The sequence below is a fragment of the Schistocerca nitens genome, chromosome 8, assembly GCF_023898315.1.
Source record: "Schistocerca nitens isolate TAMUIC-IGC-003100 chromosome 8, iqSchNite1.1, whole genome shotgun sequence".
NCBI lineage: Eukaryota > Metazoa > Arthropoda > Insecta > Orthoptera > Acrididae > Schistocerca > Schistocerca nitens.
This window is the reverse complement of record NC_064621.1, coordinates 40,974,823-40,993,394: the sequence shown is the minus strand read 5'-3', so window position 1 is coordinate 40,993,394 and position 18,572 is coordinate 40,974,823. Positions and strand designations below refer to the sequence as shown.

The window sequence follows — 18,572 nt, the reverse complement described above, 5'->3', positions numbered from 1 at the left end:
CTACAGTGGGTCTACACCTTTGATGATCCATCAATACCATTATTTCCACAAGGACTGCAGTGGGTCTGCACCTCTGGTAGCCCACCAATACCGTAATCTCTACCAGGACTACAGTAGGTCTACTCTGTGATGACCTACCTACCAATATTCTTCAAAACTTCGACTGACTCTGCTGTGGGTTTGCTCTGTTGTGACCCATTACCTGTCTGCATGTCAAGAGTCAGCACTGTCTTTCCGTTGGAATGCCTGTAGTGTAGTTGATGATAATAAAAATAGAGTGAGATGGTGCAGCAGCTTAAGGGAGATGGTGGAACAGCTTACATCTCTCTATAACCTCCAGGTGGCCGTCAACGTATAGCTGCCCCCTTTCAACGAACGAATCGTCATGAACAGAGCTACATTTTCTCACTGAGTCGGAGAGTGTAAAGAGGTTTGAAATTCTTGCTCAGAACAATGGGGCAAACACCAGTAATCGAGAATTTTACGTGACCTCCACTCCACCTCCGGCTAGTCGTATGCTAATGATGAAAACTGTTGCACGATTTCAGATGGCCGCATAGGTCTCAGTGGACCGCAGTATAGCCGTACGTAAGCGAGCCCGGCTCCAGAGGCGGGTAGCAGCTGCGTAATTTCGTCGGATTAGATTTGAATATTTGGTCTGTCGCATGGTAACAGACTTCGGCCAAAAGTTGTTTAGTTCTGCGCGGAGCACTGAACTTTATGTATTGAGTTTAATCAAAATCTAATGACAAATTTGTACTAAATATTTTCAAATATAGCATTAGCTGTTTTTTCAGTGAAGTAAGCTGATAGTATTTTGTATTACTAAATCCTATACTTGTACCCTGCAAAATGGACAAATTTTAGATCTGCTGAAAACGAAGGTGCAAGAACACCGATGTGTATTAGAGAGAACGCAGCGCCTAAAGCAGAACGCTGCTGTGGTACACGTCTGATCGTCGTCTGTTCGCAGATCATGTAGTTGTCTACAAGAAACTAGCAACGCCAGGAGGCAGTATCGATTTGCAGAATGAACTACAGTGGACTGATGAACGTTGCAGGCTCTGGCAGTTGACTCTGAACGTAAATAAATTTAACGTATTGAGCATACATAAGAAAAGAAATCCACTATTGTACGTCGACACTATTGATGACAAATTTTTGGAAACATTCTCTGTCGTAAAATATCTAGGAGTAACTGTCCGCCCCTTAGCTGAGAGGTGAGTACGTGTGACTGCCATGCAGCGGGCCCGCCTTCGATTCCCATGCGCGTCGGAGGTTTTCTCCGCTCGGGGACGGGGGCCTGTGTTTTCATCATCATCATTTCATCATTATCGACACGCATGTCGCCCAGAGTGCCGACAACTGAAAAGACTTGCAGCTGGGAGGCTCTACTTTCCCAGGTGGGGACTCACAGCCACCAGTGGTATACGATCACTTCATTTCATCACGAGTAGCTATCCAGAGAGACCCCAATTGGAACAACCAGTAGAAAAAGCAGATGGCAGATCGAGACTCATAGGAAGAATCTTAAAGAAAGGTGACTCATCCGCGAAGGAAGTAGCTTACAAGACGCTTGTTCGATTCTTGAGTGTTATTCATCAATCTGGGGCCCTTGCCAGGTTCGACTGATAACAAGAGATAGAGAAGATCCAACGAAGATGGGCGCGTTTTGGCACGAGTTTGTTTAGTCGGCGCGAGAGCGTTACAGAGAGGCTACAAGAGAGGCACTGTGCATCATTTGCTACTGAAATTTCGTGAGAATACTTCCCCGGAAGAGTCGGAGAACATATTACTTCCTCCCACATACATTTCGCGAAATGACCACGGCGAGAAAATCGAGAAATTAGAGCCAATACAGAGGCTCACCGACAACCATTTTTGGCCCGCGCCATTTGCGAGTGCCTTAGGAGCTGTAGCAAAATAGGCTCCGCCACACACCGTCAGATGGCTTGCGCAGTAAATGGTTCAAATGGCTCTGAGCACTATGGGACGTAACTTTGGAGATCATCAGTCCCCTAGAACTTAGAACTACTTAAACCTAGCTAACCTAAGGACATCACACACATCCATGCCCGAGGCAGGATTCTAACCTGCGACCGCGGCTTCGCAAAGTTCCGGACTGAAGCGCCTAGAACCGCTCGGTCACCGCGGCCGGCGCTTGCGGAGTATTAATGTAGATGTATATGTAGGAATTAAGAGACCTTTTTTTTTAACGTGATGGATACGAAACTCACAAACACTGCTTTCCATCGTTGGTATAATATAGAAACTATGGACCTACTGTGTCTATAATTCCTCGAGTGTAATGTTGTTCACAGATGAAGTCCTCAATAAAAAGAAAGGGCGTTAATATAGCGGGGTGGGCAAGCGGAGGGGTACTCAGTGTTCCTCATCTGACCTCCACAAGACGGGCCAAACTGCTTGTCACCGTCTTGTAATTTTTGTATACAACTTAACTGAAACCAAATGATTCATCATCACAATCGCTGTTATGTCTGCACTTGAACTACTGAAGAAATCTGGGGTTTTATTTACAAAACCACAGAGCGAAGAGTAAAAACGACGGAAATGCAGGAAGAGGAGGACGGTACTGACCTAAGACGCCGAGGCGGTAGTTGAAGGTGACGAGGACGATGTCGCGGTCCATGAGGAACTCCGGCCCGGTCAGCACGGAGACGCCGCTGCCGCCGAACCAGGCGCCCCCGTGCAGGTACACCATCACCGGCAGCTGCCTCCGCTGCAAGCACACGGGACCCGCCGTCAGCACGATTAAAAATCTACACTAACACAGCCTACTGACGCGGCCAAAACTCGCAAAATAAGCGCGTGTATTCACGCTAGTGCAACGTAAGCAATATGATGCAAAAAATAAAGCTGCATGGCGTTAATACACACATCAAAAAATGTTTGGCGTCACCTCGGTTCCGAGTGTTTCGGAACCTGTACAGAAAACTAGAATAGAGATCAACATAAACATCATTTCCGCCCTTTTTATTGCTCATGAAAACCACACATTGCATGATGTACCACCATACAGCGAGACCTTCAGAGGTGGTGATCCAGATTTCTGAACACACCGGTACCTCTAATACCCAGCAGCACGTCCTCTTGCACTGGTACATGCCTGTATTCGTCATGGCATACTATCCACAAGTTCATCAAGGCGCTGTTGATCCAGATTGTCCCACTCCACAACGGCGATTCGGCGCAGATCCCTCAGAGTGGTTGGGGTTCACTCGCCCATAAACAGCCCTTTCCAGTCCATCGCAGGCGTGTTCAATAGGATTCATGTCTGCGGAACATGCTGGCCCCTCTAGTCGATGGATGTCGTTATCCTGAAGGAAGTCATTCATAAGATGTGCACGATGGGGACACGAATTGTCGTCCATTAAGATGGATGCCTCGCCAATATGCTGCCGATATGGTTGCACTATCGTCGGAGGATGGCATTCGCGTATCGTACAGCCGTTACGGCGCCTTCCATGACCACCAGTGGCGTACGTCCCACCTACATAATGCCACCCCAAAACAGCAGGGAATCTCCACCTTGCTGCACTCGCTGGACAGTGTGTCTAAGGCGTTCAGCCTGACCGGGTTGCCTTCAAACACGTCACCGACGATTGTCTGGTTGAAGGCATATGCGACACTCATCGGTGAAGAGAACGTGATGCGAATCCTGAGCGGTCCATTTGGCATGTTGTTGGGCCCATCTGTACCACGCTGCATGGCGTCGTGGTTGCAAAGATTGACCTTGCCATGGACATCGAGAATGAAGATGCGCATCTGCAGCCCATTGCGCACAGTTTGAGGCTGCACGAAGAGCATTATTCAACATGGTGACGTTGCTGTCAGGGTTCCTCCGAGCCAAAATCCGTAGTTAGTGGTCATCCACTGCAGTAGTAGCCCTTGGGCGGCCTGAGCGAGGTATGTCATCGACATTTCCTGTTTCTCTGTAACTCCTCAATGTCCCAGCAACATCGCTTTGGTTCACTCCGAGACGCCTGGACACATCCCATGTTGAGAGCCCTCCCTGGCACAAAGTAACAATGCGGACGCGATCTAATCGCGGTATTGACCGTCTAGGCATGGTTGAACTACAGACGATACAAGCCGTGTACCACCTTCCTGGGCAGGTTTAGTGAAATCTCTGAACAGTCAAAGGGACTGTGTCTGTGATACAATATCCACAGTCAACGTCTGTCTTCAGGAGTTCCTAGAACCGGGGTGATTCAAAACATTTTTGGATGTGTACATATAAATAAGAAGCTAGAAATAGCAGAAGTTAATTGTGGCAATCCCAAAGCAGAAGGCATCCCGTATGTTATCAATGAGGATAATACCGAAAAGAAATACAAGTAGTTCTATTCAGTCCTTAATTTTGATTCAAAGGGAATGCACTATCCTTTCGGGAGCTTCAGGTGAGTCTCAGATTCACGATACTGTAACAACTATGTGACATTCTGTACGCTTTTGAATATTTACAATAACAGATAAATAAATAATATATTCCTCTTCTGGATTGCGAGACGAACACACAGTATAATGCGTATGTATTTAAATACCTGTAAATGTAAGCTTATTCTTATGGAGTTGTGTGTGGTTCCTTACACTGATATAGTGAGTGCAGCCAAGCTTTCATTGCACCTTGTATAAAATATATATAATGTACAATTTCATCACTACTTCTTCCCATTGAAATTGATAAAATGAAGTAACAGCGATGTTTACTTTCAGAATCTGTCAACTCTAAGTTATTTAGGATCTAAATAACATAAAATAAGTGCTGGAATGGGTGAGGGACCGAGAAGGACCTTAATTTACGGACTGTCGAAATAAAATATATGAACAGATTATTATTTTCATTTTTTCACGTTTCCATGCTATATCTTGAAATGGAATTTATTCTCTTCTGGAAATTCATTTCGAAGGAACGTATTTATACTCCATATTTAAAAGTAATAGCTCTCCCGAGCAAAGAAGTCAATAACATTCGCATACCTGAAGTGCAATAGCGAGAAAATTGAGTAATTTCGGAGCCATTTTGACTGACTTGTGACGTGGCAGAAGGCCACTCAATTTTTTTTAGTTGTCTGAAAACTATTTCCTCACCTCCAAATTCGAATACATTTGATTTTTTAATTCGAAGTCTGTCACTTTAAAACTGTTTACAAATATCATAGCACCAGTCCAGCGAGACACAAGGAAGATCGACTACTCTTACACAGAAGATCTGGGGATATTTCAAGCAAACGCACGGTGATCATCGCCGAAAGCCTTATTTCCTAGTTAAGAGTTGCTTTGAGTTGTTGTTGTGGTCTTCATTTCGAAGACTGTTTTGAAGCACCTCCCCACGCTAGTCATCCTGTGCAAGCCTCTTTATCTCTGCGCAACACTTCGTCTTCCTCTACAATTTTACCCCCCAAATTTCCTTCTATTACAAATTCACGATTCCGTGTTGCCTCGCGATATATCTCATCAACCTATTACATATTTCAGTCAAGTTGTTCCTAAATTTATTTTTTATCCTCCTCGATACAGGACCTCCCTAGTAGTTACTATACCCATCAAACCTTCAAAATTACTCTGTAGCACAAACACTCCAATTTATATTACATTTCAACAAATTCCTGTTTATCGTAAATGCTTTTCTTGCTACTCCCAGTCTGCATTGTTTATCTTCCGTGCTTGCAACATCATCAGTCATTTTGCTGCCCAAATAGTAAAACCCATCTACTACTTTTAGTGCCTCAGTTCCTAATCTAATTCCTTTAGCATCGACTGATGTAATTCGATTGCATTCCATTGTCTTTGTTTCTACTTTTGATGATGTTCGTATAATAACCTTTTTTCAAAACCTTATACGTTCCATTCAGCTGCTCTTCCAAGACTTTTGTCGTCTTTGGTGAATTACAATGCCGTCGGCTAAGCTCAAACTTTTATTACTTCTCCATGAAGTTTAATTCATTTTCCCAATCACTCCTCGGTTTTCTTTACTGATCGCACAATACAGGGTGTTACAAAAAGGTACGGCCAAACTTTCAGGAGACATTCCTCACACACAAAGAAAGAAAATATGTTATGTGGACATGTGTCTGGAAACGCTTACTTTCCATTTTAGAGCTCATTTTATTACTTCTCTTCAAATCACATTAATCATGGAATGAAAACACACAGAAACAGAACGTACCAGCGTGACTTCAAACACTTTGTTACAGGAAATGTTCAAAACGTCCTCCGTTAGCGAGGATACATGCATCCACCCTCCGTCGCATGGAATCCCTGATGCGCTGATGCAGCCCTGGAGAATGGCATATTGTATCACAGCCGTCCACAATACGAGCACGAAGAGTCTCTACATTTGGTACCGGGGTTGCGTATACAAGAGCTTTCAAATGCCCCCATAAATGAAAGTCAAGAGGGTTGAGGTCAGGAGAGCGTGGAGGCCATGGAATTGGTCCGCCTCTACCAATCCATCGGTCACCGAATCTGTTGTTGAGAAGCGTACGAACACTTCGACTGAAATGTGCAGGAGCTCCATCGTGCATGAACCACATGTTGTGTCGTACTTGTAAAGGCACATGTTCTAGCAGCACAGGTAGAGTATCCCGTACGAAATCATGGCGGTGAATCGAGGAAGTACAGTACATACTGACAAAACTAAAATGAGCTCTAACATGGAAATTAAGCGTTTCCGGACACATGTCCACATAACATCTTTTCTTTATTTGTGTGTGAGGAATGTTTCCTGAAAGTTTGGCCGTACCTTTTTGTAACTCCCTGTATATAGAGAATAAAAAAAACCTGTCTCACCCTCTTCTCAGCTGTTGCTTCTCTTTCATGTCCTACAACTCTTAGAACAGTACTCTGGCTTTTGTGCAAGTTGTAAATTACTTTTCACCCTCTGCGTTTTATCCTTGCTACCTTCAAAATTTCTAGGAGTGTACTGCAGTCAGCATTGTCAAAAGCTTTTTCTAAATCTAAAAATCCTATAAATGTTGGTTTCCCTTTGCAAGTGTATCTTCTAAGATACGTCGTAGGGCCGGTACTACCTTGCGTGTTGTTATATTTCTCCGAAACCCAAAGTGATCTTCCGCGAGGTCGGATTGTACCAGTCGTTCCATTCTTCTGTAAAGAATTCGTGTTAGTATTTTGTAAACAGGACTTATTAAGCTAATAAATGATATTCACATATGTCAGCAATTGGTTTCTTTGAAACTGGAATTATTACTTTCTTCTGGGTATTTCGCCAGTGTGATATCTTGCAGAGCAGGTGGAGTATTTTTGTCTCCTAAGGATCTCAATAATTCGAAAGGAATATCGTCTACTCCAGCAGACTTGTTTCGACTAAGGCCTTTCAGTGCTCTGTAAAGCTGTTCTTCTGTCTCAGCTTCCTACTTTGAGATACAGGGTGTTTCCGTGATGACTTTAGAAACTTCCGGTGGAAAAGGATAAATGTATCAATTTGAAGTAAGGGACCCCGGTGCGGAAGCGACCAAGTCGAAAGTTAAAGCGAAAATCGTTCTGATCCCTCCGACAGGGAAATACGTATAACGGTATTGTTGTTGAAGTTTGTGGGATGGGAAACATTCTGAGGTGGTAGTACGGACCAAAACAAGAAAGAAATGGCGAGTAAACATGGGCTTTAGAATTCATACTGTAAGAGTTTTTCTGCTGCAAGCTCTTTCGTTCACGTATTCCGGAGGAGTTTGCGCGACGAAAACAAGAAAAAGTGTCCATTATACATGGGACCTAAAATGGAAACCTTAAGAGGTATGAGGACTTGTTCATGTCTGCTGCTGTGAAACACATCGTTCCTACTGAACAAGTGCTCTTAAGGCCTGGATTTTAGAGCCCTTGTTTAGATGACAGTTTTGTCTTGGTTTGGTCTACAACACCACTCCTGGAAGGTGTTTTCCCTATAATCGTAGCAACAACAGTACCAGTACATTTAACTTACGAATTCCACTGCCAGAAGCATCAGAACGATTTTCGCCTATAAATTTCGACCCGATTGGGTCCCTTACCTTAAATTGATACATTTAGCCCTCTCTATGATCCCTGACACTTTGTAACGTCATCCTGTACGAATCGTATTATCGTCCGGAAGTAATGACCAGCGTTTGTAGTGTGTGTGTGTCTGTTCTTTTTTTAATAAAGACGTAACAGTAAAGCAAATAAAGAAGTGGAAGCTTTTCACGTACTACAAATGATGCAGTGAAAGCAGATTGGGACTAGCCGTACTTACCGCGGGCTGCGTGTAGACGTTGAGGTATAGGCAGTCCTCTTGGCCCATGACGACCGCGTTGGGCACCAGCACGTTCTTCTGGATGCACAACGGGCCGTCGACGCTGGCGTTGAACACACCCGCCGGCAGCTGTGCGGGCCGGGGATTCTGCCGAAAAGGTTCCTTAATAAGCACCCGGCCGTAACGTGTGTAAAAATTATACGTCGGGCATGAACAGTCGTCAACGTGACATAATTTACTTCGTCAGGTTGGCAACACTTTCGTGAACAAATATGAAGAGAAAACAGCAAGAGAACACACAGATACGAAGAAACGTGTCACAGTTCTCGCAAGAAAGATCTGCAGTTAGTGCTAGAAAATGTTCAAATGTGTGTGAAATCTTATGGGACTTAACTGCTAAGGTCATCAGTCCCTAAGCTTACACACAACTTAACCTAAACTATCCCAAGGACAAACACACACACCCATGCCCGAAGGAGGACTCGAACCTCCGCCGGGAACAGCCGCACAGTCCTGACTGCAGCGCCTGAGACCGCTCGGCTAATCCCGCGTGGCAGTTAGTGCTAGACCAGTAGTGATGTTCCACAGCAGTTTATAGTGCCGATAACATGGATGACAAATATAATGCTTTCCTTAGCACATTTCTGATGCTCTTTGAGAGTTGCGTTCCATTACAAAGTGCTAAACAGGGTACTAGCCTGGGTGGTTGACTAGAGGGATAAGGATATCATATAGAACAAAGCGGGAATCATATCAAAATGTCAGAAGTAGTAGCAATCAAGCTACAGTAGCCCATTACGAACAGTATTGTAAGGTGCTTAAAAACGTTATTAGGAAGACAAAGAGTATGTGGTACGCAAATAGAGTAGCTAATTCACAGGATAAAATTAAAACCATATGGTCAGTTGTGAAGGAAGTGTCTGGTCAGCAGCACAAGGTCAACGTTATAAAGCCAATTCGTAGTAAAAATAAGTCAGATATACGTACAGTATTTAACAATCAGTTTCTGAACATAGCTGGTGAAGTAAATAAAAACTTAATTTCCACAGGGAATCATATAACTTTCTTGGAAAATGGCTTTCCGAGATTGTTTTCTGAAATGCTCCTGTGTGATACAGACAACGGGGAGAGTGAGTCAGTAATTAAATCACCGAAGACTAAGGACTCTCATGGATACGATGAAGAGCCTAGCAGAATACTAACCTACTGTGCTGCACATGTTAGCCCCGTACTTAGCCATATTTGTAATTTTTCCTTTAACAATAATCAGTTTCCTGAACGATTAAAGTACTCAGTAGTAAAGCCGCTTCATAAAAATTGAGAAAGAGATAATGTAGACAATTTTGGACCTATTTCTATGCCACCAGTGCTTGCTAAATTTACTGAAAAGGCTGTGTAGGTGAGGACAATTGATCATTTTATTTCACATAATTTGCTATCAAATGTACAGTTCGGCTTTAGGAGCGATTTAACAACTGAAAATGCTATATTGTCTTTCCTCTGTGAGGTACTGAATGGGTTAAAGAAAAGGTTTCGAACGCAAGGCATATTTTTTGATTTAACTAAGACGTTTGATCGTGTTGATCACAAAACATTGCACCAGAAGTTGGGCTATTATAGAATAAGGGGAGTAGCTATGTCTCCACAATATCCTTTCTTTCAGGAATGCTAGTTCTGCAAGGTTCGCAGGAGACCTTATGTAAAGTTTCGAAAGTAGGAGACGAGATACTGGCAGAAGTAAAGATGTGAGGACGGCGCTTAAGTCGTGCTTGGGTAGCTCAGATGTTAGAGCACTTGCCCGTGAAAGGCAAAGGTCCCGAGTTCGAGTCTCGGTCCGGCACACGGTTTTAATCTGCCAGGAAGTTTTCATTATGAGGGTTGTTGGGCAGGAGGTAACAGAGCAAGCGAACATATTTCTTCTGCTGGCAGTGTCACAAATTTCAAGCGCATGTTACATTGCTGAACCTGTTTTGGATATTTGAGAGGGTACGAGACATTGATTTTTATTTATTTATTTGTTTATTTTTTGTGAAATACTGACTTTTCTGAACAAAGTTTCCCGGTGAAATTTCAGTACCACACGTATAATTAAGTAAAAACAAAGCAATTTAACTTGTGCTTGTAAGGTGTCAGGCAAATCCAACACCTTCCATGAAAACCCTGACATGATAGCTATGATGATCTATACTGTTCCAGAAGAACAGTATAGATCTTACCATAACACTAAAAGGGCTACGCCAGCTGCAAGTTTTAGCGTGAGATTATACACATCTCTGTTTCGTAGCAGACATTAAAAACATTGCCCCACCACGAAAAGTATAACATTTCTCATTGGATAGACAGAAGTTTTGTAGGCGGAGCTTAAGGTTAACATTGAGACGCTGGTTGGTCAGTTGAAAACACAGCCATATACCTTTTTCTTAAACCAACTTCGGTAAATTGTAGTAAGGAGAAGTTCGAGAGAGTTGCTTCCGAGACGGCGAGGTGTGTGGAGCTGCGCTGCCAGCCGCCCCGTGACGCTGCCTAACCACCGACAAGGTAATGAACGCACGCGATGCCGCATAACAGCGCATAATGCTTCACTCAGAACAGCAGAAGTGTCATCTGTTACATCCCCTTTTTACGTAATAGTAGTGTCGATCGTCAATTAAACTTCGTGGTATTCACATTTGCTACTTGAAGTTAAAATCTGAAATGCGATGATTTTTCTGTTATATAATTATTGAGAAGACACATCAGCCACTGTAATTTACGACAAGTTAAATAAGTAATTAAAGATAATTGAGGGTCACTGTAGACCAGTAATAATGTTCTCTTTTATGAAACTTAATTTAAACCTAGATTATAGATGTGATATGGCATAGGTCATCCTTCGATCCATTATAGAACTTGGAAACCCGTTCAGGGAATATTCGTTCACATTTTTGTTGAACGCAGTTGGTTTTTACCATCCTGTATTAAAACATTTCCTTTTATCAATAGTGCAATTTATAAACAATGTTTTGTGAGTAGAATAAAATTTCCAATGGTAAACTTAACTGCTTTTTCGACGTTATTTTACCAGCTAACTAAAAATAAGAAAGCCGTCAACCCCTTCCACTAAATTTAGTTAGTATTACGATTCTTTTACAGGGAGTGCAGTGGAGCTGACGCTGAAATCATTAAGTATTTGATTATATCATTGCTAGTCACACTGAACTCTACATGTCATGTGTGGTCTGCTGTTTCCTTACCAGCAACAGCTCCCAGGTTCAAACCAGTCAGTTCCCTAAAAAACACGTTCAGAGCGTCGTTGCGCGAAAGTGGTAGGGAGACACGACTTAGAACAAACAGACACCTCGCAGAATGTTAGAGGCTGTTTATATTCCACATCTTACGACTTCAACAGTCGATGAACAAAGTTACGAGCGGATTCTCTATACCACTGTGTGGGCTGTTTGAAATTTAGCAGATTGAATAACTCGCTTCTTTTCAGCCAAATGTCAAAAATCTGAGAGGGGAAGCAGAAGGTTTCTTATTGGGTATATTTTTGGGGGGTTTACCAGACCCCGCGGTTACCTAACAGCCAGAGAAATTCTTCCGAAAATCTTGACCAAAACCGGGGGACTGCAACTATTTTTAACTTTTTTCTGAGACAGTGTATCGCAGTCATAACCATAAAGGCCTAGTGCGTGGTTGTGTGTCTGAATGGTAATAATGTCCGCAGTTGGGTTTGGTTGTCTAGTAGTAAAATGCGAGGCTGGAGACTCGACGGTCGTGGGGTCTAATCTTGGCCAAACTCCGGAATCTTTCTGTTTGTCTTCACATTAGTCTTCACGTCTCAGTATGAAGACATACCAGAGTCGACACGTGGTTTGGGTTCCGCTTAAACTTTAGTTCCTTCTCCCCAGTACTATCACAGGGGTATGTCAAAGGCGCGCAGGTGATCGAAGTAGCGATCAGTTGAAAGTAGTCGCAGGCAGGCGGCTAAACATCCATCTTCAGGAACTTCCACACAAAAAAAAAAAAAAAAAAAAAAAAAAAATGGTTCAAATGGCTCTGAGCACTATGCGACTTATCTGCTGAGGTCATCAGTCGCCTAGCACTTAGAACTAATTAAACCTAACTAACCTAAGGACATCACACACATCCATGCCCGGGGCAGGATTCGAACCTGCGACCGTAGCGGTCGCTCGGTTCCAGACTGTAGCGCCTAGAACTGCACGGCCACTCAGGCCGGCCTTCCACCCAATCACGCCATACGAATTTACCGTCACTCTAGTCGACGAAAAGTTCGTTTCAGATTTATACTTATCGATTATATGAAATGATTACAAATCTGTGTGGATCGATAGAAACTGTGCCAATCATTCATTAGCCTGCGAGTGAAGACAAGTTGAAATCCAATTTACATTGCTGGAGATGCTTTCTTCAGGAGCATATTAATCAATACACTGAACGAAATTTATGGCCTATATCCCTCATTACAGCAGTATTTGTAACACTTACACGAAAGCGCAGGTCGCCCACCGGTGGTTCGGCGTACGGGATCCCGCGGAATGCGGCAAATATCCTGCCATGGTATGACGTCATCCAGCTCCCGACGATGTCAGTCTCGTTAAGCCGAACCGTCGGAAATCCAGCGTCATACCAGTGTGCTGCTGTGGACGCCAGAAAAGCCAGTACCCACGCGATTCTCATGACGATCTCCATCTGTGGACAAAAGCACGTGACGAGTCAACAAAAAAGTGCACTATTTCGTACAGCGCACTGATCTTAAACGGTGTTGGGCATTACATGTTCCCCTAAGACTCACGAGGCCAGTAATGACCTTGGCACTAGCATCGGATGGGCTGACAAACGTGTTTTCACGTGGAACAGTGGGATATGTCTGATAGTGGACCAGGACGAAGATACTAACTAGGTAAAATTACGACGAGATAGTGTTTGTCAGCTTCGAAGATCGGTGTTTCATAAAAGAACGTATTGTTGTCATCACAGTACATCTAGCCATAAGTTTTTTTTTTATGTAGCAGTGATTTCAGAAGCGATTTGCAGACAGGCGTTACATTCAAAGGAGTGGAGTCACCGAACGTATAGGCTAATCATCAGCGTGTGAGTACCCAGTTTTAATTGGATGTCTTTGTATGCCCAATAGAAATTAATGTAATTCTTCAAGGAAGGGCCAACAGGAATTAGGGAGGCTTGAGTGCAGGTTTGCGTTCTGGTGTGCCAGCATCTCGTTTTTCGATCCGGCATGATTTATCGTCATAAAGCCCTATCGGACGAGCACTGAGTCACCGCTGCTCATTGTCTCCCGAAAGCCCTTCGGTAGCAGGTTTCGGGTTCTGCCGTCCCTAGGAATTTTTGCAGACGAGTCGCAACGTCGATGCTTCCTAATCAGTCTGCACTCTTCCATTGCCACTGCTGCTTGTCTAGCAATCTGTGTAACGCTCTCCTGTCCTGTTAACAGACTGTTAAAATGGCTCTTCATCCGCTTCACGTGAGAACTTTACAGCCTTTAGCAGTCACACTAGCAGTTGTGTGTCTGTTTTGTAGCTGTTGTTCGTTTGAAGACCTGCGCCTTATCAGCATTGTTCAACCTCTGTCTACAGGAAATCCGATAGGCTATCCGTGTAGTCTGTACGTGAGGACGGTAATCCTCACTGTAATAGTTTTCGACAAGACTCACCAACGCACTTGATGACATCACTAAAGTCATTATGTATTTCTTTCTACTGGTCGTGTGTTTGAGTGAATACTCAACTGACACCTGAATTCACAAAATAAATGGCGGAAAATCTGTGACATGTTGTTTAGTGCCGAATTATTGACACCATCATCTCAAAACTATTTCTTCTCCCAAACAGTTCACTTAGTATCTATGTAGCGTTTGAAATTTCCTGGCAGATTAAAACTGGGTGCCGGAGCGAGGCTAGAACTCGGGACCCTTGCCTTTCACGGGCAAGTGCTCTACCGACTGGGGTGCCCAGCAGAACTCACGATCCGTCTCCACAGCTTTATTTCTGCCAATACCTCGTCTCCTACTTTCCGAACTTTACAGAGGCTCTCGTAGCTCCACGTAGCACTTACCCTGATCAGCCAGAACATTAAGACGACTGTCCACTGCACGGACGAATGAGTCCTGGTGGCCTAGCGAACACGTGACGCAGTAACAGAAGTGTGAAAGCCGAGAGGAGATGGATGGAGAACTACCCTAGCGACAACGACGACTGCAAGTGGAGAAATCCACTGAGATAAGCGACTTTGACAAAGGCCAGATTATTATTACGCAGAGCCTTTGAACGAGTAACTCGAAAACGGCGTCGCTGGTCGAACGTTGACGTGTTACTGTCCTGAGCAACTACGGAAATAGGTAGAAGGGCAATGAAACTACCACTAGGTGCTAAGTGGCTGGACGTCCACGACTCTTCACAGAACGTTGGGTGTGAAGGCTTGTCTGCTCTGTAAAGTAGGACAGATGGCACTACTGGCGAAAGAGCACAATGCCGTTGGACGCACATGTGTTTCGGAGCACACCGTTCAGCTCCTATTGTTGAACAATGGGCTACGCAGCAGACGATTCCTCCGTGTTCAGATATTGGCCCAACGGCATCGCCAATTACGATTTTAGTGGGCTCGAGATCATCGAGATTGGACCGAGTATGACTGGAAAAACATCAGCTCGTCGGATGAATCGCATTTTTGCTACGCCATACCGTCGGTCCCATCCTCGAACACCGTCATCCGGCAAACGACTGCTCGAAACGTGCACCGCCCCACAGACGAAGACAAGTGGGAGCAGTGTTAACGCAAGGAAGAAAGTTTGGGTTTAACGTCCCGTCCACATCGAGGTCATTAGAGACAGATCACAAGTTCGGATTGTGTCACGGAGGGGGAAGGAAATCGCCCGTGCTTTTACAAAGGAACCATTCCGACATTTGCCTGGGGTGATTTAGGGAACTCACGGAAAGCCTGAATCTGGATGGCTGGATGCGGGGTTGAACCGTCGTCCTCCCGAATGCCTCCAGTCTGCTAACCACTGTGCTAGCTGGCTCGATAGCAGTATTAATGCTGCGATTCACATTCTCCTGCCTTTGGACGGCACCTATGGCAGTAATCGAAGACACCAGGTCGTTTGCGGACAACCTGCATCCGTTCATACTTGATGTCTCCCCTGACGACGATGTGATCTTCCAGCAATATTGCTGTCCGTGTCTTGAAGTCAGAATCGTACTACAGTGGACCGAGGAACATGATAGTGAAGTCACGTTAATGTCTTGACCACCAAATTCGCCTGACTGAATCCGGTTTTCTCACCTGGGTCGCTATCGAGCTCCATCAGCGCGTACACAAATCAGCTGCCATTTATTCACGGGAACTAAATGACTTGAGCGTAGACACCTGGGGCCATATAGCTCCACAAATCTACCCTCGAACTGTAGAAACGATGTAACACTGATTGTTGGTATAGAAAGATGGCCCAATAAGCTATTATGCAGGTCGTCATAATGTTTTGGCTCGTCAGTGTAAATGAATTGGTGTATGCAGTTCTTATTGCTGTAAGCCCCTCGCCCAGCGGATGATAGCAATGAACTTAGTTCTATGAATGTGATTCATTTGCTGCAAATGAACAATTATTTCCTCAACTTAGCATAAGCTAATAAGACAATTCGTTTTACAAGTAATGGGCAGTAGTGACTACAACGATCTCCTGTTTGTATCAGTGGGCTGAAGGACAGTAACCTTGCAGGCGACTGCCTGAGTACCCACCGTTCCCCTGGTATGGATTTATTCCAGTCTTCTGTTAGTCCATCTCGCCACCCCCTTTTTTTCCTCTCCACCTTACCGCAATAAGAGGCTGGTGGTTCTTACCCCACAACTAATACGTGTACCAAATTTGATTTAAATCGTTCACACATATTTAACACATTTCACAAGTAGTTTTTCGTATCTGTATGTCTACCGAACTGCGCTGTGCAATTTCATTTTCACGCCGCTTAATGTTAATGGCGTAGAACCTCCTGAACCATGTGCCGCACAATGATATAAGTTTGCAAGTACATCCAACGGTATAAGTGGCTACCGTCTGAAAAATGTGTTGTGAATGGAATTAGCAGTAAAGAAGTAATCGATTAAAACGTCGTGCATGATGCGGCAGTTGCTCACGCATCTCATTGTCTATGATGTCGTATGTCTCGTAAAATTGTGTATTTCCGTAGGTTCATTCAGCGGCATATGTGGATACTGCCTGCAAAAAGTGTTGCGACAGGCGTATTCTGTGGAAAACGTGGATACTATCTGCGAAAAGTGTTCCGAAAAGAGCTAGTATCGAAGAAGTAATAACTTGCATGATGAAGTCTTGCATGATGCGGTTGTTTTAGAAGCGTTCAGTGTTTGTGAGTCGTTTCTCCTGAACTACGTGTCATACAATGATGTAATTTTTCTGGTACATTGAGTGATATATATATAAATACTGTCTGCAAAATGTGTCATGAATACAGTTAGTAGAAAAGAAGCAATAAATTAAAACGTCATGACTCGCATGACAGTTATACTACATCAACAGCAAGTGACGTCATTTTGTGGGGTCGTCAGCGAGAAAAGGTTTCTTAAAGGTATGAAATTATGTGTAAAGTTTGTTGCAAGTCTAACTGCTCTCATTCTGAAACACAGGATAACTAAACTATGAGTCGTGGGCTACACTCCTTTTCCACCCCGACCGACTTCATTTGATGGGAGAGTAGTTCTTACCCCCACAGTAACTCTTCTAGATAGTAAAAAATATGTGTACCAAGTTTGGTGGAAATCTGTCCTGTAGTTTATGTGGAGACGTGGAAAATGCATACATACTTGTATACTTACTTAAGTACATTCAGTTTTATAATTCACAAGCAATTCTACCAATAATACCTATCTACGAAATCGCCTCATATCGGTTCCCACTAAGCAGCTTAGGCCCAATTCGAAGTCACGTTCCCATTTATATAGGAAAACGAAGAACGCTGCATGCCGTTTATTAAGAGTAATGCCATAAAATATATTACGACGTAACAACTTTCATGTAACTAGGAAACTTATTTATTCGACATTTAACATCTAATCGCCAGGTTAGTGGTAACAAGACAAATTTAAGCTGTGGCAGGTACTGGGGAGGGAAAAGAAAGAACCTTAGAGCTGCACGTTCCGTCGAATGCGTGTTCATTAGAGAAGAGAACAAGCTCGTGTTGGACACGGCTGGGCAGGAGATCGGCTGTGTCCTTGTTTAAGGAACCACCGTAGCATTCGTCCCGATTTTTGCTTATTTAACGTATTGCAAAGCTACAGAGAAGTAGACATGCGTAACACAAAAGCAACATCGAAGAATTGGAAATGTAATAGTGGTGCGTTGCTGCAGAGTTGTATCGCATGCGGTCTAATAAAGTTCTGTTTCGACGTTTTAGTAATAAGAACAACGGCGTTGGACTAAAATGTGCCGCCGGCCGGTGTGTCCGAGCGATTCTAGGCGCTTCAGTCTGGAACCGCTCGACCACTACGGTTGCAGGTTGGAATCCTGCCTTTGGGCATGGATGTGTGTGATGTCCTTAGGTTAGTTAGGTTTAAGTGGTTCTAAGTTCTAGGGGACTGATGAGCACAGATGTTAAGTCCCATAGTGCTCAGAGCCCTTTGAACTAAAATGTGCCAATCGGCGTACAGCACCAGAGTGCCTTCATGATCATCACTTGCGGCGAATCTGCTTTGCCTTACAGAACAGAGACAAGGAATGCTAAATGTAGCGGACAGTCTGCGGCCAGTAAAGGAAGTGTCTGCTGTTATTGGACCGTCTTCGACGCCAAACCATTCGTGAGATGGCCCGAGAGACAGGATTAGCGCACATGACTGTGCTTCACATTCTGAAGGGACGCTGGGCATGAGAAAAACTGCATCACGATGTATGCCACATGATTTGACGGAAATGCAGAAATGACTACGATTAGACGCTGCTTGGAACGCCAAAGATTTTCTTGCATCGTATCGTTACGCTGGATGAGACATAGACCAAATAGTACGAACCACACATGAAACGCCAGTCAAACAGATGGCTCCACTATGGATCATCATGACGATCGTAAGTTCGTCGTAACCCCAATAATGTGAAAGTTATGGTGATTCTCGCACACCATTGTGATTATGTTATCCTAACGTATAGAGCTCCATAGGAGCAGAATGTCAGTGTGTTGTATTGCTGTTCATTTTGGAACACAACCTGCGACGAGCTTTGAGAAAGAAGCGGCAATACCTTCTGCAGGTTACCATTGACGCAATCCAGTGTGATCTGGAGTTTGCATTACGACTCTTCGTAATT

The 18,572-nt window shown here is 43.9% G+C and overlaps 1 protein-coding gene across 2 annotated transcripts in view; it reads right to left on the bottom strand.

The window, feature by feature from the left end:
* Nucleotides 1-18,572, bottom strand: part of LOC126198667 (juvenile hormone esterase-like) — a 178,754-nt gene that overhangs the window by 86,800 nt on the left and 73,382 nt on the right. For both annotated transcript variants that reach the window (XM_049935153.1, XM_049935152.1), the window contains exons 2-4: nt 12,737-12,940; nt 8,249-8,395; nt 2,599-2,740 (exon numbers count right to left, since the gene is read on the bottom strand). In XM_049935153.1, the coding sequence (XP_049791110.1) occupies nt 2,599-2,740; nt 8,249-8,395; nt 12,737-12,940 (493 nt within the window). The remainder of the gene's footprint in view (nt 1-2,598; nt 2,741-8,248; nt 8,396-12,736; nt 12,941-18,572) is intronic.